Source organism: Suricata suricatta, chromosome 8, assembly GCF_006229205.1.
Source record: "Suricata suricatta isolate VVHF042 chromosome 8, meerkat_22Aug2017_6uvM2_HiC, whole genome shotgun sequence".
Taxonomy (NCBI): Eukaryota; Metazoa; Chordata; class Mammalia; order Carnivora; family Herpestidae; genus Suricata; species Suricata suricatta.
In genome coordinates this window covers 24,978,137-25,002,855 of record NC_043707.1, presented here as the reverse complement: position 1 = coordinate 25,002,855, position 24,719 = coordinate 24,978,137, and the positions used below count along the sequence as shown (strand labels likewise).

At 46.7% G+C, this 24,719-nt stretch overlaps 1 protein-coding gene across 1 annotated transcript in view; it reads left to right on the top strand.

The window, feature by feature from the left end:
- The window catches only part of AUTS2 (activator of transcription and developmental regulator AUTS2), a 1,101,201-nt gene that overhangs the window by 1,062,090 nt on the left and 14,392 nt on the right, over positions 1 to 24,719 (top strand). The window contains exons 8-14 of the mRNA XM_029946052.1: positions 11,302 to 11,773; positions 13,460 to 13,713; positions 14,713 to 14,933; positions 16,622 to 16,666; positions 19,763 to 19,858; positions 22,210 to 22,281; positions 23,480 to 23,509. Coding sequence (XP_029801912.1) covers positions 11,302 to 11,773; positions 13,460 to 13,713; positions 14,713 to 14,933; positions 16,622 to 16,666; positions 19,763 to 19,858; positions 22,210 to 22,281; positions 23,480 to 23,509 — 1,190 coding nt within the window. The remainder of the gene's footprint in view (positions 1 to 11,301; positions 11,774 to 13,459; positions 13,714 to 14,712; positions 14,934 to 16,621; positions 16,667 to 19,762; positions 19,859 to 22,209; positions 22,282 to 23,479; positions 23,510 to 24,719) is intronic.

Below are 24,719 nucleotides of genomic sequence, written 5' to 3'. Positions count from 1 at the left end.
TGTTGTCCTTGAGTCTGTGCAATGTGTGCTGTGGCCTTTGTTAGGGTGACAGCCTTGCTCCTTAGATTTGCTGTGTCTGGAGAACAGTCAGGCTGTGTTGCATGAATACAGACTTGGGGTTGAAAGTCCTTGTGGAACTTTCTCTTGTTAGTTTCTCTTGTTATTGTTTTTGCATCATTTTTAAAACATTTAATCTTATTTTATTTGTATTTTTATTGAAGTTTATTATTTACTTTGAGAGAGAAAGAGAATATGTGTGCGTGGTCTGGGGAGAGGCAGAGAAAGGGAGAGAGCTGGCCATGCGGAGCCTAAATGGAGCTCGAACCCGTGAACCGTGAGATCACGACCCGAGCTGAAAGAGTTGGGCACTCAGCCAACTGAGCCCCCCGGGCGCCCCAGTGGGCACTGGTTTTGAAAGTGGCTGTGCCTGTGTGTGTGAACGTGCCCAGTGTCGTGTGTGGGCACTTGGTCCACAGCCAGACAGGGCTAATGAGGACAGGCCAGGAGGCTGAGACCCAGCCGCTGGAGGGCAGAGGCAGAGAGGCGCTGGGGATGGAGAGTTAGCAGGAGGTGGTCTTGTCTGGCTGATGAATATGGAGGCCGGCAGGAGGACACAAGGAAAAATAATGGGGTTCTGTTTGAGGCCAAAGCACGGAAGCTCAGGCTTTCTCTGAAACTAGTACTTGGAGTTTCTCCAGTGTGCTGATGTGACTGGAGATTTTATCCTTTAATACCCTGTCTCGCCCATCCAGCCTGCACATGGCCCAGAACACCGTTCAGTTCCTTTGGGCCTAAGACGGGCCCTTGGGGCCCATACAGCAGGACCGTGTTGTAGATAAAAGTGCCCTACCATCAGTAACTCCGAATCAATAAGATACATAGAGGTGTTCATTAGCTCTGATTAGCTAAGCTTCTCTCTGAACCTCTCAGAACCTCAGCAAATGCTGACCGCGAAGGCTGTTTCCTACCACTTCCATGCTTCTCCCTCGGTACCTGTGCTAGGCCAGCTCCCGGATGTCTGAAAGCGTCTCTTGTTCGTCTTTGTAGCCTCTGGACCAAGCACAATGCTGGGCGCACGAAGTGACCCTAGTCTTTATCTTGTATGAAGTGAAAAAAAACGAGTATATATATGACGTTGACACTCTAGGGTTTTTTCAAGACTTTCTGATGATCCCATCGCTACCCCCAATAGAGCACAGTCTACTTTTCTCTCCCTCTTGGAGAAGAAACAGCCCTCCTTTGCTCTGACTTGCCAAGAGACTAAAAAAGAAATCCAGTGCAAGTCCAGGTTGACCTTCAAGGCCACATCATTCTGTAGGCGGAAGCCATCCTGGCCAGCTACAGTCTGCAGGGTCAAGGTTGCTACTCCCCTTGAATGCAGATTTTTGGCCTTACGGCATCAGAAAGAAACACGGGCATACACTTAAGAGTGGATGCTTTTCGTGGCGTGAGGCTTACGAGGAATAAACTTTAAGTAGGTTTGAGTACATTGACCTGCAGTCTGTCGATTTTTCGTGAATGCCGGTCGCAGGTTAATCTTGGAACCTAGGCGAGAGCCAGCGTAACTTGTCTGACGGTGGCATCCCCTACCCTGCTGGTCCCCACACCGCTCTCCCAGTAGGCTTGCTGGTGTTTGGGCAGATACAATGGCTATTTTTTCCTGTTTGGGATTTTGCTTTTACTAGGAACCCTGGAGGCCCTCAGAGGGTTACGATACAGACTTCAGCCCACAGCTTAGCCTCCCAGATGGTAATTAATGTTTACACAAAATGACAAGCACAAAATGGAATCTCTTTGAGCCCTGCCAAGCACCCACCATCCCCTGATCTCCCACTCTTGTAGTGTTTGAAAATTAATTTGCCTTGAACAAACAGCGGGTTTCCCTCAATTTATTTGTACAGTTTCAGTGACCGAGAAGAAGAGCTGTGAGGCTGAATGTCATCCTTCCATCCATTCGAGTAATCGAATCTGCTAATGGAACAAACTGGTCTCTGTTTAATGACTTGAAGAAAAGACGGAGAGTAGGAAAATAAAGAAATGTGTGTATTAGAGGAGGTAGACCTTTTCTGCAGAACACCATTGCAGTGCAGAGCTCTGGAGACAGAACCCAAAACGTGGGGAGAGTTCATAGTATTGCCAAATACTTCCGTAGTGCAATTTTTGTTTTTGCTTTATTTATATAATTCATTGTCGGTAGCTAACAGCGTATGCAGTGTGCTCTTGGTTTGGGGGGTAGATTTCCATGATTCATCGCTTACAAAGAACACCCAGAGTGCGCATCCCAACAAGTGCCCTCCTCAATGCCCATCACCCATTTTCCCCTCTCCCCTGGGCACCCCCCCCATCAACCCTCTTGTTTGAATAAGTATATACAAAATATGCAGTCTTTGCTAAAGAGGTTTTTTTTTTTTTTGAGTTAAAAGAATAGACCAGAAGGTGTTGAAGGAATGGATATGGCTCGTCGCTTGAAATAATTCAGTGTTGATTCACAGAAAGGTGTTCCTTCCATATGTTCCCGGGCTTTCTGATGTTGAACATTTTCAACATTTATTAATGTTCCCACTTTGCCTTAATTTAAATCTGGGTCCTCCCCCCGCCGCACCTTATTTGGATGCAGTCTTCACTCCATCTGCGTGGTGAGGTCTTGGTGGCTCTGTCAGTTGGACAAATAGAGACATTAACTAGAAGACAGAATAATGTAAAAATAGGACACACCCATTTCTAGATGCCATGAGTCAGACATTTGAAAAGATGGGCAGACACATTGCCTAATGGCTAGTGCCCACATAGTTTTCTTGACGACTTTAAAGCTTGGTCATGTTTGCTGCAATAATGACCTTGTCGTGAGTACCCCCTAATAGGGCTTCCTGATCAAGTGTAAAGGCAGGGAAAGGCCTGCAGCACAGCGATGTGCCTTCGGGATTCTTCCACTTCTCTTCTTCCTCCTTAATCATCAGCATCCACCAATTCCTCACTGTCCAAATACACCCAGTTAGATCCAGTTGGAAATGTTGCAGCGTAGACAGAAGGCCATATCCTGTCCCCATTTCTGAAAGGCAAATATTTATCTGTCCTCCAGGTAAAGAGCTTATTTTAAAAAATTCCGTCTAGTGGGTAAAGCAGTTTGACTAGAATAAAGTCACTTTCTGAGTTGACTTCTTTGATGATGGAATGAGATTGTCCATGAAGCAACTCATTTAAATCTGCACAGTGGAGGGGCACCTGGGTGGTGTCTCGGTCGGTTAAGCCTCTGACTTCGGCTCAGGTCATGATCTCACAGTTTGTGGGTTCAAGCCCCCCATGTCAGGCTCTGTGCTGACAGCTGAGAGCCAGGAGCCCACTTCAGATGCTGTGTCTCCCTCTCTCACTGCCCCTCCTCAGCTCACGCTCACTTGCTCGCTCTCTCTCTCTCTCTCTCTCTCTCAAAAATGAAAAATGTCTTAAAAAATACGTAGTTGACCCTTGAATTACCTAGGGGGTACCTAGGGGTTCGGAGCCCTGACACCCCCTCCTACACAGTCGAAAATGCACTGTGACCTATGCCTCCCCCACAACTTGACTCACAGCCTACAGTCTCCTCAGTAACATAAACAGTTGTTTAAGAGATATTTATACACTGTCTTCTTGCAGTAAAGTCCAGAGGGAAGAAAATGTTAAGCACATTATAAGGAAAGCAAAATACATCCACAGAATTGTACTCTATTCTTTTTTTTTTTAATGTTTTTATTTATTCTTGAGACAGAGACAGAGCACGAGTGGGGGAGGGGCAGAGAGAGAGGGAGACACAGAATCCGAAGCAGGCTCCAGGCTCTGAGCTGTCAGCACAGAGCCTGACGTGGGGCTTGAACTCACAAACTGTGAGATCATGACCTGAACTGAAGTTGGACGCTTAACCAACTGAGCCACTTAGGCATCCCCTGTACTGTATTTATATAAGCAAGAAATCTACATATACATGGACCTGTAATACATTTTTTTCTTTTATAATAATAGTGCACATTTACTATAGAAAGCTTGTTTTGGAAAGGTAAAAAAAAAATGCAAAACTTTAAAAATGAAATTCTGTGGTTATTTCTGCATGATGGGATTGCACTGAACATTTCAATGTATATCTTTAACCTTTTTCTGCACACGCAGAAAATTTTTAGTTTTGAGACCATACTTGTGACAGTGCACTTTATTTTACTTGATAGTAAGTAAGTTTGTCCAGAAATATTTTCCATGAAGTTATTTTCAAAAGTAGTTTTGGGAACATCAATCATTTATTTTGTGCTCTACACAGTGGAAAAAACAGCAAACCCTTGAAGGAACTACCGTCTTTTTGCTGAAAATTATTGGATGTCTGGAAACATACTAATTCATCACAGGGACATAATACAGCAAACCTCAACCCTAGCACACCCAATACTTTTTTTTAAAAAATGTTTTTATGTTTACTTATTATTGAGACAGAAACAGAGTATGATTGGGGGGAGGGCCAGCAAGAGAGGGAGATACAGAATCTGATGCAGGCTCCAGGCTCTGAGCTGTCAGCACAGAGCCCGATGCAGGGCTCAAACCCACGAACCGTGAGATCATGACCTGAGCTGAAGCAGGTGCTTAACCAACTGAGCCACCCAGGCACCCCTTGTGTAATATAAAAAACATTTCATATTGCATTCTTACTCTTTACTTTCTGGAACAAAATATACAGTCAAATGCTTATCTATACACATGATTTAAAGATGAACACAAAACCCTATTGACAAGTGATCGGAGAAACAAGTAGCAAGTAATTGATAACATAACATGATTTTGAGTGTGTAAATATTTACATTCAAAGACCGTGAAACAGTCTCGTGTTTGAATCTGTACATAGGACAGTGTATAAATATGACTGCTACGCAGGCGGACTCACACAGGGCCGTGGGGCTTAGTAAATCAGATGCCAAGATCAGATGCCATGACACCATTGGTGTCATGATTTTCCCAAGTGGTGAACACCTAACTCTTCGATTGTTCGTGACAAGACATCACGTCACAGACGCAGGGGCATCCCGTAGTTGCGTTCCTGGAAATTCCAGTGTACTAACATGAGACAAAAATTACTTTGTGTTCATATGCAACCACAGAGTTAGGTTCTAGACTTTTCAGCTGCACGTGTGGCCCGTGGGATTTTAGAACATTAACTGAGATGTGTGGCGTTGTCCTTCTCATGTTCCTAAGAGCCACCAGGGCCGCCCAGCCACTGTGACAGCCAAACACACTCCCACGGAGTTTGAGAACTTCACGAGGGGTGGTGTCCTCGAAGGAGAACCCCCTGCGCCACGGCTTCGACTTGTCTCGCTGTGCCATCCTCATCCTAAATGCCCTGGAACGTAGAAGTTCGGAAAGCAATTAGGAGGGTATATTTGTGAGGCTTTATGGGCCCGGTCCGTTTCTTGTTAGGTTTGTTTCCAAGTATTGCATGATTTTTGTTATTGTAAAGGGGCTCATTTTTAAATTTTATTTTCTATTCACTATTGCTGGTCTGTAGAAAAACCAATGTTTGTGGGGCAGTTATTTGCATTTTTTACTGAGTTCTCTTGTTCTCATACATTTTTTTCATTTGATTATGTTTTCTAGCTACACTATTATTATTTTGTAAATAGTTTTGCCTCTTCCTTTTTTTCATTGCTGTTGGTTTTCAATTTAAAAAATTATTGTAATGTTCATTTATTTTGAGAGAGAGAGAGACACACACACACACAGAGAATGTGAGCCAGGGAGGGCAGAGGGAGAGGGAGACACAGAATTCGAAACAGGCTCCAGGCTGTGAGCTGTGAGCACAGAGCCCGACACAGGGCTCAAACCCATGAACCACGAAATCATGACCTGAGCCAAAGTCGGACCCTTAAAACTGACCGAGCCATATAGGTGCCTCTGTTGGTTTTCAATTTAAATGACAGGAATAATTTGTTTCTTAAAGGTACAGTGCACATTGTCTATAACACCAAGTATACCTGGTACATATTTCTGGGTTGACAGAAGGTGTTAACCATTGAGTCATTTTCCAGTTTACTTTTATGATCAGATTTCCTTGTTTTTGAGTCTGTTTTATTAGTTGGCATCTTTTCATAAAATCCACTTTATTTTCAAATTTATTATTATAAACTCATGCATTATATTTTCTTATTTTACATAAAAATATATTCTCCATGTTTATGGTCATACCACTCTTCAAATTCTCAGTTTTGTTTGTTATGCTCTTTTTTTCATGCTCAGACTGTTTTGTAATGTATGACCAATTTTCTTTTAAAAGTTTTAATAGGTAAGGGGCACCTGGGTGGCTCAGCTGGTTGAGCGTCTGACTCTTGATCTTGGCTCGGGTGTTGATCATGGAGTCTTAAATTTTTTTAATGATTTTTATTTATTTTTGAGAGACAGAGATAGTGTGAGCACGGGAGCGTCAGAGAGAGAGGGAGACACAGAATCTGAAGCAGGCTCCAGGCTCTGAGCTAGCTGTCAGTACAGAGCCCGACGCGGGGCTTGAACTCATGAACTGTGAGATCATGACCCGAGCTGAAGCCGGCCGCTTAACCGACTGAGCCTCCCAGGCGCCCCGATCACGGAGTCTTGAGTTCAAATCCCCACCCACATTGGGCTTGTGCTGGGTGGGGTGTGGAGTCTACTTTCAAAAAATATTTTTTTATTAGGTAATATGATCACACAACTCAAAAATTTAAATATATATATACATATGTGTATGTATATTTATATGTATATGTGTATGTATAGAGTCAAATATCTCCCCCTCCTCCCGCTCCCTAAATGTCTGGTTTTCCTGCCTGAGCCCCCACACAGGAAACCACTGCCTCTGGTGTCTTAAGTACTCTTCTAGAGCTGCCTCCTGCACAAAGTAAAAATGAATGCATATTCTGTGTCTTCCATTTTCCACAGAAGCTAGCCCTGTGCCGTATGTTAGATGTGCAGAGCTCCTCACACTCATTTTCAAGCTGTAACACCTTCCACTCTGCGGATGGACAGATTTATACGTATCCCATCTCCGAATGAGTTCATCTCCTTTCTTTCCAAACTTGTAATTCAACCCGTGATGTTGTTTCATGGCATCTTTTGAGCCACAGTCAAGAGAATTCTATTCGTTTCTTGGCTAGGGGTTGCCAGATGACCCTCCACAGAGGTTATGGGTTTATATTCTACGAGTAAAGTACAAGCAGGCCCCATTTTCCCCAAGGAGCTTCTATCAGATGTGTATCAAAATTGAGCAGTTTTCCTACTCTGCCATTATCTTTTTTTAAAAATGTGTTTGAGTGAAAAGTTTTTTTATTTATTATGTATTTTTGAGAAAGAGTGTGAACAGAGGAGGGGCAGAGAGAGAGAGAGCGAGCGAGAGAGAGAATCTCAGGCAGGCCCCACTGTCAGCATAGAGCCAGATGTGGGGCTTGAACTCACAAAACCACAAGATTATGACCTGAGCTGAAATCAGGAGTCGGACACTTACCTGACTGAGCCACCCAGGCACTCCTGAATCAAGGTTATTGAGATATAATTTACATATAGCAAATTCACCCTTTTTACTGTACACTTGCAGTGTAATTTTAATTTGCATGTATTTTATTATAAGCATAATGTGTTAGTTTTATAATCACAAGAAGAGAGATTCTAAAACCCCCAATTGTAATGAGTAAAACTTATAAATAAGACTAGTCCATTTGCACATTCTTATTTCTTTGAACCTCAGCAAATTTCATCCCTTGGCAAACTCACAGCACACAAAGCAATACAAAATTATTTGTTTTTAATGCGTTCTTGCCAATTTTGGAGAAGCACAGTAAGACAAATTGACTGTCAGGATGGAAAAGCTTAACTGGGAAGATACATTTATTGAATAATTGAAAGGAAGAGGAAATGCATTACCGATTAGCCACAAAAATGCATGACGCCTCTTCTGTGCCTTAAGAGACTCATGTAAATGGGGAGTCGTAAAACTGTCTCAGCCCCAAAGTTCTTTCCAGCCTCTAACCTGCCACTGCCTTGCTTCTCGGTTGCAGCAATAAATAAGGCATCGACAGATTGATGATCGCTTTCAAGTTTAGCTGAGGTCCAAGTGTTCCAGCAACTCTTTGAAGCTTTCCTAACGCTTTGCACTGTCTCCTTGTACCAAATATTTTAACGAACTCCTGGATTTTACCATTACCTGCTTTGTTTTAGGATTTTTCCTTCTGAGGGGGCAGCAAAGGGTAAATCAGGGAAAAAGCAATTAATGGCTGCAAGAGTTAGGACTAAAACAAAAGTCATCTGATTTATTAAACAGCGATGTGAGCTCCTGCAAACACATTCCATACCTTCTCTAGGCTTATTCCCCATCTAATCGGAAAGGACTGGATACTAAGATCTGTGCTACTCCCAGGAAGGGCCAGGCCTCAGGAGTATCACCTGGGAAATATTCAGAAAGGGAGACTCCGGAGCCCCACCCCAGAATTCCTGAGTCCAAATCGGCATTTAAAATCAAGCGTTCAGGTCATTCATATGCACCTTAATTAAAGTGCGTGGTTTTCCAGATTCCAGTCTCGTGCCCCAATTCTGGGTTCTCTGAGTCATTCATCACAGACAGCCCCATAGAGATTCACTGGGCTCACTAGAGAGTTCTTGGTCATCTGGGATAGCGAACAGTCTGCTCCCTGCTCCCCTAGTTCTCGCTGTGTCTAGGGTGGTGCTAACCAGCAGTGACAACGGGGCACAGAGGAGACATGACCTACAACCCCGTTTGCCTGTACAGAGCCTTGGGAAGCAAGCCCAAGCCTGCACTGTGCCTCCCGCCAACTTGGCTGTGTTGTCCACATTCTAGAGGCCCATTAAATAAAGAACGAGGGGATAAATAGAGTCAAGCTAGATAGACAAAGCACTTATCTGTGTGTTTCTAATGTGCTTCCCTACCGGCATAAGGAGATCAAAATGATATATCCTCTGGGTGGTGTCCCTTGAAAAATGAAACTTTCGGGGCATCTGGGTGGCTCAGTCGGTTAAGCGTCTCGCTTCAGCTCAGGTCAGATCTCACGGTTTGTGGGTTCGAGCCCCACGTCGGGCTCTGTGCTGACTGCTAGCTCAGAGCCTGGAGCCTGCTTCAGATTCTGTATCTCCCTCTCTCTCTGGCCCTTCCCTGCTCATGCTCTCTCTCTGTCTCTCAAAAATAAATAAAAAACATAACAAAAAAAAAAAAGAAAAATGAAGCTTTCCTTTATGTCAGAGAGAAACTTTGGACACTGATTTGGGGAGGGAGAACATGAATTTGAATTTTAATGCAATGAGATGAAAATATTTACATATTTCTTCTTCCCCATCCCAATCAGTAGAGAACAAAGCGCTTCGGAAGGAGAGAGATGTGTTCCTGTTGTTGTAGCGAGCATCATGATTCTAAGTTGGCCGTCTGAGTGTCAGAGCGGGAAGAATCCCTGCGTACGCACCCAGAACTTCTCACCGAGGAAAATCTCTCATATCGTGTGCCGTTCGGATGTCCGGGGTGGTGGTGCTTCAGCCCCGGACCTAACTAACCAGCTCGCGTTATAGGAAGCCTGTGTGTTTCAGTGAGCTCGTGTAATTGCTTGCTATGGAAAGTCTTGGAGAAATGATAGAAAGAAACATTGAAAGCGGAGCCGAACCAGGGCCCCTAGGTGTGAATGTCTGCGGTCTCTCGTGACTTACGAGGTCTGGCTGAATGGGGCCTGTCGACCTCGAGAATCTCGATGTTCTCTCTCAGCCCTCAAGTTAGAAACTAAGGTTTTGGGAATTCATAAAACTTCAGCTTATCGTTGTCAGAAGTCTTCCCAGAAAGGCTCTGAAGGACGGCACTGGGTGGAAATATATGTGAGTGGGATGCCGGGAGTCTAGTTACTCTCACCGGGGTCTTACTGGAGGCCTTATCCTTTGGCAGCGGGAGCAGGCCAGGAAGGGACTTCCTTTGCGTGCTCCCCGTGCGCTTGTAAAGATAGCCAGGGTCATGGTAGCACCCGAATGTGCTTTGTTTATAAACCCAGTTTGTTTCTGCTTTTGTGCATGTCACAGGTTTGATCTCTTTTTTACCAAAAGAATGTTGAAAACCTTGGATCACTTTGACGCAAATTCCAGGGGAGGAACAATGGCAAGTGTGTGTACCCAAGAGGACACCAACAGAAATTGATAGGAACGCTGGGAATACCGGGTGGTTTTCACTCTAGATCCAACGGGGCCAGAAGAGAAAGCCGATGCCCCAAGTAGTTTATTTCAGAAGACCTGGACCACATCCTCCTTTCGGAGACCATCGTGACCCATTCTCTCCCTATGTCTGAGCTGTGTGATAAAAAAAAAAAAGATAGCTTTTTTAGCCCAAAATAGTGAGAAGGGTCATTCCCCGCCCCCCACCCTGATGTATACAAAAGAAAAACTCATCAACAGGGACATTTCTTTCCATTTACTGCCATATTTGTCTTTCTTCTGTTGGAGTGTTTTGTGGGGTTTGGCTAATGGGGTGATCAAATACTCTGAGACGTGGCATAGATGTTCGGGGCTTCGGAGAGAAGTGTATCTTTTAAATTCATAACAGGATCGTGTACTTGGCTCCATTTCTTTCATGGTGGTGGGATTTCACATCCAGACTTTGCCTCATCGTTCTGCACTGCACCCTTCCAGGGGCCGGGGCTGTGGGAGACCCTTTACCAGACCCGGCCTTGTACAGCCGACTGTGAATTGATTTGAATTCATGCTTGCACCTTGGATCTCAGACGTTGCTGGGATCACTTGGTGAACATGAGGCGGGCCGCCGTTTGACCAGTTTAGCACTTGCCAAACAAAAAATTATTTCTGTAAATGTCAAGTGTGTCTCATCAGTCAGAATGGGAAGGGGGAAGACGCAAGGCCAAGAAGGAACATCTGTGTGTGGTTAAATAACATTTGCTTCACTTGCTGTTTGAAAACACCGCTCCCTTGTATATTCAAGAACTGTATGGGTTTTTAAAGGGAAAAATCAACTTGCCGGCTATTGTTTCTTAATTTTGCTCCATAAAAGCCTTTCTCAAGATGAAGGAAAACATTCATTCAGACTCTGGTGGCCTAGGCTGCTTTCTGGACGCAGCCTCTTCTGGCCGGCCCGTCTTGCCCTGTCTGCAGCGTGCTTGTATCCCCCACACGTAGAGCGAGGCCAGGAAGCCAGGAGGCGGCCCCAGGCCATCCCGTGTTGTTGAGACCTTGCGATCCGGGATCCGGGCTTGAACTTTGCTTTCTGCCCCTCGTTCCCCACTCACGTGTCATTACCTGTGGTTTTGTCTTTGCTCTCCCCCCCTCGCACAGATCCGGAGTTAGGTGTTGGCACACTACCCGAACATGACAGCCAGGATGCAGGGCCGATTGTCCCCAAGATATCGGGTCTAGAGAGAAGCCAGGAGAAGAGCCAGGACTGTTGCAAAGAGCCGATCTTTGAGCCCGTGGTGCTTAAAGACCCCTGCCCCCAGGTCCCTCTGCCGCCACCCCAGCCGCAGGCCGAGCCCCAGCCCCGAGCTCCTTCTCCAGACCCTGACTCGGCACGGCGCCCGGAGGCCCCGCCTCAGCCCCCACGTCCAAGCACACAGCCGCCCCAGGTGCCCCCAGAGGCCCAGCTTCAGCCGGCCCCCCAGCCTCCGGTGCAGCGGCCGCCGAGGCCGCAGTCCCCCGCCCAGCTTCTCCATCCGAGCCTCCCGCCGGTGCAGGCTCACCCCTCGGCCCAGAGCCTCTCCCAGCCACTGTCAGCCTACAACAGCAGTAGCTTAAGTCTCAACAGCTTAAGGTGAGCCAACCTGCTTTTTTTATTGGCCTGACTTTTGCCATCTTCCTTGGGACCTGCAGGCGGGAGTGGGGAAGGGGTTCCCGAGGACATTGGTGTTTCTTGTCGCAAAGACTGTCAGTGTTCTCTCCGGGAGGTAGAGACCAGGGGATGGGGGAGAGGGCCCCGTGAGGCTCGGGTCTCTTGGCAGAAGGCAGGCGGGGCCAGGTCGGGGAGTGAGGACGATGGGAAGAGTTAAAACAGCTGCAGAGACTTCTGAGCATGGGGCAAAGGCAGGACAGGGAGGGGTGCATAAGACACAGCAGAGAGGGGCACTCCCCACCCTTTCCTGGGGAGGGGCTGTGAGTGGAAAACTACCAGCATCCAGTGTTACGAGACTTCTGTTTTTAAGTTTTTTTTTTAGCATTTATTTTTGAGAGAGAGAGGAAGACAGAGCACAGGCAGGGGTGGGGGGTGCAGAAAGAGAAGGAGACACAGAATCTGAAGACAGGCTCCAGGCTCTGAGCTGTCAGCACAGAGCCCAATGTGAGGCTCGAACCCACAAACCATGAGATCATGACCTGAGCTGAAGTCGGACGCTTAACTGACTGAGCCACCCAGGCGCCCCCAGTGTTAGGAGATTCTTGTAGAGAGATTTGCCCCCACCAGAGGACGAGCTGCGACTCCAGCGTCAGGAAGATGGGGACCAGGGGGTCCTCCGCTTGAGGCTTTTTCGTTACGATGTACTTCTTCCCAGGTGGGTCAGAGAGGCGTAGGAGAAGCGAGCTGGGCTGCAGAAAGAGAAGCTCCCGTGTGGAGATCCAGGCTCTCCTGCCTTGTCTTTGCCAAACTACAAAGGAGAGTTTTCAGGGTAGCACAGAGGAGGAACCGCCAAGGAAAGGGAGACAGAAACTCTGTGGATGGCCAAGTGTTGCCCACCCTCACTTGCCCCCAGGGGTTGTAATTCTCACCTGGTGGGGCTTTGCTTTCCTTGTGACATGACCCAGGTGGGTTCTGGGACTGGGGAAGGAAGCTGCCTTCGCCGGGGCCAGGCCCCTGTTCGGCCCCCAAGTTCCTTTCTGTGGCCCTCCAGACCCAAAGCGGGGATGCGGGGCTCCCGGATTCACCTCCTATCTGTGCTTCGTCATCAAAGGGGGAGCCGTCAGACAGGGTGACCTCAGGCCATTGTTCTCCATCTTCATAAATTGGAGGAGATGTGGCTAGTGGAGGATGGGCAGAAGGCACAGGGTTTCTAGGGGCAGAGATGAGAATCTGGCCGCAGAGGGGAGCGGACTTGAGTTTCTGGCCACCGTCAAGTCAGCAGGTGTGCGCTGGTGAGAGAGAGGGGGAGAGCACAAGGAGTGGAGAGTCAGAGAGAGAGAGAGAGAGAGAGAAGAGAGAGAATCGCAAGCAGGCTCCCGCCATCAGTGCAGAGCCCAGTGCGGGGCTCGATCCATGAACCGTGAGATCATGACCTGAGCCAAAAGCAAGCATCAGACACTGAACCCACTGAGCCACCCAGGCCTCCCTGCAGTAGTGATTTTAGCAGAGGCTCCTGTGGGCATGAGGGAGGGTCTGTAAAGAAGGAGCGAGAGAAAGCATTGCATGGCTTTGGGCAGGGCAATAGGAATTTTTTTTTTTTAAAGAAGATAAATTGCTTACATCTTTTTTCCTTTCTTCCTTTTTTTTTCTTTTTTGGTCACTCGACAGCAGTAGCAGAAGCAGCACCCCAGCAAAGACTCAGCCCGCCCCGCCTCACATCTCCCACCACCCCTCAGCCTCCCCGTTCCCCCTCTCACTGCCCAACCACAGCCCCCTGCACAGCTTCACGCCCACCCTCCAGCCCCCCGCACACTCACATCACCCCAATATGTTCGCCCCTCCCACGGCTTTGCCTCCGCCACCACCTCTGACTTCAGGGAGTCTGCAGGTCCCTGGACACCCGGCCGGAAGCACTTACTCAGGTAGGAGAGAACGCCGACCTCACCCACCTACACCCCCGTCTCCCACGCTCGGGGCCTCACCGCTGCCTGTGCTGTCCTTTCAGGCCGGGTTTTATCGACTGACCCGTTTCTGCTTTATTATATGGACTCTTGTAACCCTCCTGCAGTCCTTCACGGGCTGAGGTTTGGCAGAAATATGCACCACCACCCTGCCGACCTAGTACGCCCCGGGAGGCTTGGACACAGCCAGAGGGAAGCCAGTTGGTTGGAAGTTCAACTAAGGTCACGCACAGTGTGGTAAAACACAGATTATACATGCCTGGTCATCCCGTTAGAGGCACAGAAACTTCCCCAGGCCCACGACTCTTCTATTCCAGTCTCTTAAATTCCATCCTGGTTGAAGAGGTTTGTTTTCAAGGAGGAGGGCCGCCTCCTACATGCTTGGGAGGGGAAGATGTACTTTTCGTGCCAGGGTATCCCAGAGTTCTAAGTATTAACAAAATACAGTGTTAGATATCGGCTTCCTTTCTCCTCATCTGTGTTGACCAGGCTGGTATCCCAAGGTCCGTCCACCATAGCCATGCTGTTCCACTGCTGCAGACATTCCCCAAGACGAAGGCACAAGAACACGGCCAGGTTCACATAGCTCAGTGTGCACTCAACTATGTTAATTCCTTGAACCGTCAAGGAATTACTATTGTCCCCCTGTGGTAGATGAGGAAGCTGAGACCCAGATGGGTGACCCCCATGCCCAGGCTCCCTGAGCTGGTGGTCCCAGAGCTCTGGGTGTTTGGCCTAGAGCCTGTCCCCGAAAACCTAGAGACTAGAAGAACATACTTCAATTGTGACTGGGCATCAGAATCCTCCGGTGGGTCGTCCCCTTCCATCTGGGGGCACAGAGGCCCTCAAGGGTGCCCTCGGCCCTGCCTCCCTCTCTGGTCAAGGACTCGGATGTCCTGATCCAAAGGATACCACTAAGGGGAGAAGAAGCGTCACCCTCTCCCTTTCCTTCTCTTCCAGAGCAAGACATCTTGCGACAGGAACTGAACACACGTTTTCTGGCGTCTCAGAGTGCTGACCGTGGGGCTTCCCTGGGCCCTCCGCCCTACCTGCGGACCGAGTTCCACCAGCACCAGCACCAGCACCAGCACACGCACCAGCACACGCATCAGCACACCTTCACACCGTTCCCCCACGCCATCCCACCCACCGCCATCATGCCGACGCCAGCACCTCCCATGGTGCGTACCCCAGGCAGAAATGTGAGGATAAGTAGAGCACGACTCTTTTTTTATGCAGCACGCTGGGGTGGAACGGGCTGTCGGGGCGCAGGAGACTGGATGGGGGTGGGGGCTGGCCATGTAGGGGCTTCCTTTGGCCTTGGCCATCCCTGCTGGAGAGAAGGGAGTGTGCCCTGCTCCGGGCAGCACTAACCCAGGGCCCAAGGTAGGAACCTCTTTCTAGAAAGTTCTGTCCAGCACTGTGTGTGTGTGTGCATGGGTGGGGGGAGGGTATTCTAGATGCCCTCCAAATCGTCCCATCCAGTGTCAGTAATTAACTTCTGCAAGGGTCACTGGGTCTTTTTTGAGCATCTTTTATATCTGGCTTGCTACCAGATATAAAAATGTATCTGTCGGTGTTTCTCACTAAGTACTAATAGCGAACGGATGCCCATAGAATACTGGCCATCAGGAGGAGAGAGCCGTCAGAAGCTCTAGATTGTCTCTGCTCTTTATTGAGGGGGGGTTATATTTCTTGTATTTAATAAGACGGGGCCCGGTCTGGTATCCTGCTCTGTCAGCAAGTGGTCAGGGAACGATGCGCCCACAGGGGCCGAAGTTGGCCCTGTGCTAAGAGCTGCCACGGCCAAGGACATGGTCTCAGTCTTGACCCGGGACTAGCACATGCTGGACGAACCACTTGGGATTTTGTTTTATTACACTTACAAACTGTAATGAGTAGTGCCATATTAGGGTGCTCAGTATTCTAAGATAGAACCCCGTCTGCCACAGTGGGTATTAGTGTGCTTTACTGACTTAAGTTTTAATATTTAAGGATGACATATTTGAGTTGAAGGCAGTTAGCGTCGGCGTGGTGAGAACAGATTTGAATTCCATGATTTTAAGAGGTGCGCTCTTCCCCAGGCGTTACATCCTCTCCTCTCTGCCCCTCTCTATTTTGTTCAACTTAATGTTTTAAAATCTGGATTTTAAAGTTTCTTTTATAAATTTTATTTAGGAGAGTATTAAATGAAGCCTTGGTACCAAAATATTTTCCTATAGTAAATCCTGTATCTTTTTCTGGATGAGTTATGCTTCTCAACAGTTATATTTTTAAGGGCTTATTATTTGAGGAGAGAGTTTATGGCAGCCTGAGTGAGCTGTTACACAAATAAAATCTAAGGAGGGCTGTAGCACCAGGACATCGATGGTATTTAGCGGAAGCAGTGGGATACTCTTTTCTGCTCGAAAGAAAAGTTGTAAGACCTCACCCAGATTCCTTCATGTTTGGGTCTGATATGTTTCAGCAGCAGGTGGCCGAAATAGGAAGCCAATAGGAAGATGGAAACGGAGGGAACTCTGGATAAATCAGACCACGTGCTTGCTTCTCTCTGATTTATCTGAATAATTGCCCCTTTTCTCCAGTTTCAAGTTCTGGTTTATGCCAGTCTCTAAACGTAGCCTAGAAAGAAAGACTCTCCGGTGTGGCCAGGACCGACACGTACCGTGCGGGTTCTCACTCTGGCTTTTCCATGTCTTGTCGGAGGGACTCAGGAGTCGAGAAGGATTTCTTGCGTCCAACGAGGTCATAGAATCTGTTGACAGCCTAACTAAGGGCAGAGGAGATCGCTCAGGGCTGCCTCCGCCGAAGCCGTGAACAGCAATGTAGACTCTTGAAGTAACTAGCTTTTGCTTTGATCCCTTTACAGTTTGACAAATACCCTACAAAAGTTGACCCATTCTACCGGCACAGTGTGAGTCTTGTTACCATGCTACGCATTCGATGTAACCGCTTTTCCATTTTTGTGCTCGCGCCACAGATCAGTAAATGACTAGCAGCCTTAATCATCTTTGCGAGAATTCCCATTACGCCTCGTCACCTTGGATGCTTGCTTTTGTGACGTTTGCTTCTGGTAAAGGTGCAGTATCCTCTTCCCAGTCAAAAGATCAGTAGCCTAACACCTGAAAGCACAGGTGGACCTCACAGCAAGCCTGGCGACCGTCCTCAAAGTGGGGGGGTCTGCGCTTGAATCACCGTGGCTGCAGGATACCCCGAATCACAGGATTTCGGGAATTGACCAAAACGTCCTTAACACAGATTTCCCAGAATTCAACTTGAGTTATTTCTTCCAACAAAATGGGGTTCATCTTTTTTGACTCCTAAGCCTTCCAAAAACTCATTTCTTCCTGACTAAACGTAGACCTCCATCCGCGCCCCCCCCCCCCCCCCCCCCCCCCCCCCCCCCCCCCCCCCCCCCACCCATGGCTGGGCCTGTTCTCCTAGGCTTGTTACAACCGAAACCAAACCTATCATTTAAATGGAGGGTCTTGCAATTGAAAAATATGATTTTTTCCCCTTTGGCCTCATTCTCTATAGAACAAAAAAAATTTTTTTTTAAATTTTATGCCACATTAAAGAGTACGGTTCTAGAACTTAAAATTGGCACCAGCCTATTCTACTACCTTCAGTGGAGACATAAGACAAGGGCTTTATTTATTTATTTTCCGAGACAAACACCTTGTGTATCTTACCATGATGTTTTGATTATGGAGTGAATACTGCATCCTTTTTACCTGAAATTTTGCAAGTTTCTTTGCTCGGTGGTTTATTTCTATTTTTTAAAAGACACCAGAAAGAAAGAAGATGTGTCATTGCTTGTAGCCATGCTGGGCCACCATCCTCCACTATGCTTGCTCAAAAAGAAGGGCTCCTCAGTAGACCAGTGAAGCCTGGGAGCTCATTCATACTCGGAACCAGATCATCTGACACCGGCTTAGTCCAGAGTGTAGCTGACAAGTCAGAACTACAAAATACTCGAAATCAATTAAGCGTCAGTAGAGACATGATACCCTAGAGGCAGGCAGACCTAACACAAGGAAGCCTCCTCAAGAAGAGATGCAGAAGATACATCCGCATGCCGGAGCCCTGCATCATTCTGGCACTTTCTGCTCACCGCACTGTGATACAAAAGCATTATTTCAAACATGCAAACTCCAGCAGATCCCTGGGCTTCCTCTGTGGCGCTGTCCCGTGAGCGGTGCCCCGTCCTTAAGGATCATCACATTCCTGCCCTTTGTCTGTATTTGTGAATTTAAATTAAGGTCTCACTTAAGGAAGTCCTTCCTGGAGAAAGTTCAACGTGCTCAACCAGGAGCTCAGATTCACTTCCTAGGACAAAGTGCAGTGCCTTCCCACCTGCGTATTCCACAGAGGGTCCTTAGATTTACGACAGAGAGTAAGCCCAGAGGCCCAAACGTCCGGCAGGTTTCTGTTTTATTACTTATGTACTGCATATGTTTCATCAAGGAGGGTGGGTAGTCCTGTTATTTTCTAACAGGGTCAGTCATGGACTATAATAATAGCAGAAGGAAAATGGTGAAAATATCTAATTTATTATTGAAAACATTAAAGGAAATATACCCACCTAGAGGCAGAGTAATAGAGATTTGAGTGTGTTTTAGTGTGGTATATATTTAATTACCCCGCTTCATACAGTATACTGGGGGAGAGTTATTCATTTTATTAGTCATAGTGGATAATATATGAAGTACTTAGTCTCTCCTGCTTTGGGGATTAGGACGTTGTAAGGGGAATTAAGATGCAATGCACTCAAGTATCTAAAACACAATTTTAGACTTAAAAGTAGTTTTAAATGAGGGCCCTTGGCTTGCAATCACTGTTTAAGTGGATTTAGTTCAATATCAATTAGTCTGAAAACTTTGCTGCATCATTGAAGGGAGCAAAATGAAATAAAGACCAACAGAACAGTACGTGCCCTGAAAACAGGATCGCAAAACGGGCATTTCAGCCATTACCTAGAAATAGCTAACAGAAAGGCATCATTCGGAAACGCTTTGAATTATTATTGGGTTTTTAACATTTTACACAACCCGAAAGGTGGGACATTACTTAAATGTCCATACGGTGATTTGATCAAAGTAAATGGAACCGGAGCAGTAGGATCTCAGAAATACACAGTTTCTAGAAGGAGGAAAAGATGCGTGTGCCTGTGTTCAGTGTCGCTGTATATTCCTTTCCTCCGTTGTGTCCTCTGTATATACTCTTTATTCCAGAAAATTCATGTTCTTAATTCAGAATCATTCTTCTCCCTGCCCTGAATGGTCAGACACAGCAAGGGCTGGGTTTGAGGACCCCCAAGGGAGCTTGTCCACCTTCTAGAAAAAGTAGCTCCCTTATAAGTGCACATTAGTCATTTGGTTCCCCCCCCCAAATATTTATCATCGTTTGAGCTGAGACAATTACATTGTCCTCTGAAACTGCCACTTCCGGAGCAACCTAATGAAGCAAGGATTGTGAATATTTTCTCATTTCCTCGAACTATTAAAAATCTAAAAGTACTAATTGAGTTTTAATGGTATAAAATCCTGGAACTCATAAAAAGATGCTTCTTTTTCTTCCTTTTTTCTTAATTTTTCTTTTTTTTGTTCTTCTCCCCCCCCCCCCCCACCTTTTTCTAATTAACTTGTAATTTTCCGGGCATCTTATTTGGCTCAGCACCCCTCCTGTTTTTGATGCACATTAAAATCTCGAACCATTTAGGTCTTCTATCCGATTTAACAATTAATAATTAGAAAAGCTCCCTTTCTAATGATGTCCTCATCTGGGGCATCATTTGTTGGCTGATTGATTCTGAACTACTTTTAACTTTTTAAGTTAAACATTCATGGCACATCTGTGTGATCATTTCATCCTGGCTTCTCGACTAATAGCATCAAACTAAGATTATCTGGCTTGCTAATGTCGATGTCGTTCTATGGGAAGGGAATTGGAATATATCATTTGCCTCCTACTAAAGTCTGTTTCTCCCCCTCTCCGTCTTTGGCCACAGCTCTTCCATTCCTACCCTCCTGCAGTATCGGGCATCCCCCCTATGATTCCACCCACTGGTCCTTTTGGTTCACTCCAAGGAGCATTTCAGCCGAAGGTAAGAAACCTTACCGCGCAAACAGGCGAGCATCTTCACATGCAGAGCCCCAGGCTGGGTGCGTGAGTGGGTTCTACATCCCCTCTCCCGCCAGTGATGACTTTTTCCAATCCAAAGTGACCACTAGGATTACAGTGACAGTGTTTTTTTTTTTTTTTTGCAACCCCATTGAGTTTTAAATCTCAGCCCGAATTTAATTTTCAGTCTGTATCACCCACGTAATCTCAGTTGAGCTGGGATTTCCTATAATCTTTAAGATATACAGAATATGTATATACACATATATTTTTTTTTATCGCCAGTATTGTGGACATAAGCTTCTGATCAGGAAATGTATGAAATGTCAGATGCGTGTGCACCAGGTTGTCCTTGAGATACATGTTAGCAGAGAGGCAGAGCTGAGCCTTTACTGATTTTAAGAGGAAGGAAGAAAACAATTCCAAATGAAAACTGCATCCTTCCGGTTGTGTGTGGGGGAGACGCTTCTGCCTGTCCCCCCTCATTTTGCTCCTGAGCCCCGTCTGTCTGCGGGCGGAGGGCAGCCGCCTCCCCTTTTCTGGCTCTACCTGCCTCAGTCCTCCCTCAGGCACGGTCATGCTTAACCAAGGTCAAGACCAGCAGCCTAGTGTGAAATTAACCTTTTGTCCTTTACAATAACTCCATTCTTTTCTACCGAGTCAGTGTGACTCTATTTGGGCTCCACTTCTCTCTGCAGGTCACTATTACGGAGTAGTTCTCCGAGCACTCTGCCCTTATGCGACTTTAGCCCCCTCTTTATTTTCATACAAAAGTGAAATGAAGTTGTGTTAGTAGCCATTCTCAGATTTTTTAAAGTAGGAAGTGTTGCTGTGTGTGGTTTTTGGTTTTCCTTCTTTTTTTTTTTTTATTTTTTTCTCGATCTCACGTCTAAGAGAAAACACCAGTTCGGGGCCAGAGTCTCCCAAGATGAGCACGTTTCACATTTCCAGAGGCACATTGCCGCAAAACTAGAAGCAAGAAAAGACGTTTAAAAGCGTTGGGGGTGGAAGGAGGTACACCTGAGAATGGGGCTTACAGGCCAGGTTATCCGTGCCCGGGAGTTCCGTGGCGGCCCTGGAGACCCCCTTCTCTTGGGATGAAAGGACAGTGGTTTTTCAACCCCTTCCCCAGTCTGCCATTCCCTGGGCCCTGGCCTGTCCCCTCCGCGCTGTCCCACATCTCCAGTGCCTCCCCAAACAGACTGCTAGGTCATTTAATAAATTAGACTATTTCCCTCACTCACAATTATCCAATCACACAGAAAACTACATCTGGGCAAGAAAGTGTCTCTCTTGGTGTTGAAATAGGCCTTTCCAGGCCATCTTACTGATTGAATATGTAGATTGCAGTTCATTAGCAGAGTTCTTCATATGTATGCAAATCAGGCTGTTAACAACTCCAGCTTAATTGTTAGTTGTACAGCTTCTGATTGCTTTTCTTTCTTTCATGCTTCCCCCCCCGCCCCCCTTCTCCTTATAGGCAAGCTTGTGCCTAAGCTTGAGCTCTTTTTCCACCTGCGTTAACGTCTGCTGTGAGGGGAATCCTAGAAGTTGTGATTTCTTAAATAAAATTCCTGGGGAAAAATGTCCTGAATCCTTTATCCACTACATGGTAGGGACTGTGGGCGCCGGAAGTAGGCTTTTTGTTGTTGCGGTAAATTCAAAGCACAGAAGCACAGATAAGGGTATTGTTAGGGATGACATTCAAGAATGGTGATGGTTTGGAAAAGATGGAGCAGAATTACTGCAGAAATCATTTAATAGTAGATCTGTGCAGTCCCTAAATTAGGTCCTCTTGTTCCATTTCCACCCCTGCTAATGAGTAATTACTGAGCGTAATCCCTTGTTCTTGTCTGCCGGTTAAATTTTAGAGTTAGCTTAATGTCTGTGAACCGCTTCCAGTTAGTCTGATGCAGCGAAGGGCAGCGATGTTTACTTAAGCATTTCTTAGAACACTTGGTGATAATGCAGAAGACACAATGACACTGCCGTCCCTACCTCGGAGGAAGATGGATTCGGGAGCAGGGCTTTCATATGTTTCTTCTCTTTGGTCCTGCGCTTTTTACTGCAGTGAGATGTGGCATGGTCCACCTTTCTGCTTTCTGGATGCCTTTCCTAGACAGGGCAAAGTTCCCTTGAGAAACTGGGGAGCAGGTCCTCTTGACGAGCATGCGTGATCACTGGGAAAGATGCCTCTGTGAACTCTGGTATTCCAGAGTGAAACAAACGACATTGACATTTGATTTGCGTCTGTCTCTTAGAAGGAAGAGAAAGATCTTGCTTTTCAAGTCATGTGTTCTATGCCTCCTAAGCTATGGTCTAATTCATTTGTAGACCTCCAACCCTATCGATGTTGCCGCTCGACCGGGGACAGTCCCACACACTCTACTCCAGAAGGACCCGAGGGTACGTAGAAGAAAGTCAGTCTCGGCCGAAGGTAACATCAGGGCGTGTCTGTTTCCGCGGGCCTGGCCGGCCAGCCCATCTGAGCCAGCGCCTTCCTCTGCCCCTCTGAGCCAGCTGCTGTTTGAGCTGTTCCTTCTAGTTTGTGGAAGAAAATGCTGGTCATTCTTAGAGAACAAAATCTCCCCTGCTCCACTGTGGTTGATGACACAGAGGGAGCGACTCACCGGGAGGGGACAACACAAATGGCTTGTGGTCCAGGGCCAGGAAGTGGACACCATCAGTTTGTGTAGTTTCTGTTCGCCCGGTCTTCTCTGGCTGCGTCTCCTTAAATCTCCTCACCGAAGAAGTAACTCTAAAATGCGTTGAATGGAAAAGCGCTAAGCCCTCTTCTTCCCGGAGTCACAGGACACTTTACCCCCCAGCACTCCTGGCCCCTACTTTTAAGGCAGAATCCTGCTGTGATCTGAGTCAGATATCCTTCCTGCTTTGGTTATGTCACTGGTTCATAATACGCACCTCGGCCAACTCTCAAAAAACGATGGGAAGTTCTACAAAAGATGCAGTCTTGCCTCGTGGGTTGTTACTTACACATGTCTTTGTGGTAAATGTGGACAAACCGTTACTTTTTACAAGATCATCTTTTTCCCTGGGTGAGGGCAGTCAGAAACTGACGACCCACTTTAGTTGAAGTGTATAATGAACTAGCTAAGTATTTTTATGATGTTTAGTGAACTTTTGTTTAAAAGCGTGTAATACCTCTAAGTAATGTGCGGTCGTCACGTGGAGTGTGTTGGTTCCCATGAAGTGTGTGAGGGCCACCGTATGTCCGGGGAGGACAGCTCTCCGCGCCCCCCGCCCCAGGCTCCCTGGCGGTGTCATTGGAAGGGCTGTTCAGAAGCGTAATGTGAGCAAATCATGTTGCCGTAGGGCAAATTGCTATTGATTAAACTTGGTCCGGGGAGCGGGAGGGGTGGGGGGCTTGTCAGCCTGGATGTAGCCAGGCTTGTGAAGTGGGGGAGGGGACACTTGGCACTTTTGATAGTGTGAAAATGGGTTAATTATTCTCTAAAAGGGCTTCATTTAAAAGTAAAATTCTAACATTTTAATTTCCCCTCCTAATGAAGCACTACAAATTTGTTAATTAGAGCAATTGTTTGAGTGACAGGCATGTAACCAAGTTGTCATTTTCTCTTCACAGTTGACAGATCCTTTCAGACCTATGTTAAGGGTAAGAGAGCTTCTTCTAGAACTGTTTTGCAACCTCTGTTTGACTCCCTGCGGGTTAAAAATACAAAATCCATTACAAGGAAACAAGCCATAGAAATGTTGGAATAAAATGTTGGGAGGAGAGTGACTGGGCTTTTCAGGTAGTGTGACTGAAAATGGCCGACAGCGTGTTGCTCTGAGTGTTGGAGGAAGCCAGGCCGTTGAGGGAAGGAAAGCAAACAGAACATTCAACTGAGCCTCTTGTTGGTAGGGCTGCTGCAGTCATGACTAGTGGGAACATAAGGGGTAGGACTTCAGCTACAAGACAGAAATTGGGATTTCACTGAGCTCTACTGTCTCTCCTGCACCTAGAAGATATAGATAGATAGATAGACAGATAGATAGATAGATAGACAGATAGATAGATAGATAGATAGATAGATAGATAGATAGATAGATATGGGTCTGTTTATCTTGGCTGGTGGCTGCCTCATTCTCTGGTACATGATGTTGACCTTCAGAGCCATTCTACCTATTTCTTTGGTGCAGAAGAGGGATACTATAAGCATTAGTTTGTTAACGTCTTGAGTGGTCTGGAGAGTGGCCAAGAGATGGCCTCTAAATAAATAAATGCTGACTCACTGGGTTGGGGAGGGGAGGTGGTATGAATGATGGATGGACGGATAGAAGACAGATGGGTAGATTTCCGGCTATACTTAACCCATTTCTGGCGCCTCTAATCAAATAATTCAGTTTTTCCAAAGAGAAACGAACGACTGTGTCATCATGTAGGTAATTTCAGCTGACCTGTGATTTCATTACAAGAGAACTGACCCCAGACTTGGATTTAAGTACGTGTTTCAGAAACGGCTCCTTCATAGAGAAACCAGAAGCGTCTGCCCTTTGCCGACGTAGGAATGGGGCAGCGTTCCCTCTCATCTGTCCCGTAGTTACTGAGCGCGTGTGTGCAGTGTATGAGTAGGTTACACAGCAAGAGTTCGAAGGGATTGGCCAGAGGTGGTCCCCGGCCTCCAGGGGGAAGACAGCTCACTCCGTTACTCCTCTGCGTGGAAAGGAAGACAGGAACTAATCTGAGAGCATGGCTTTGACGCACTCCCAGACGTGACAGCAGCAGAGGCCTAGAGCCTAGGGAGGAAACGAGCTCTCTTTGTTTCCTCTATTTTCGCTTGGGAACGAATGGCGCCCACTAACCCCAATGGGTAGTTGACTCT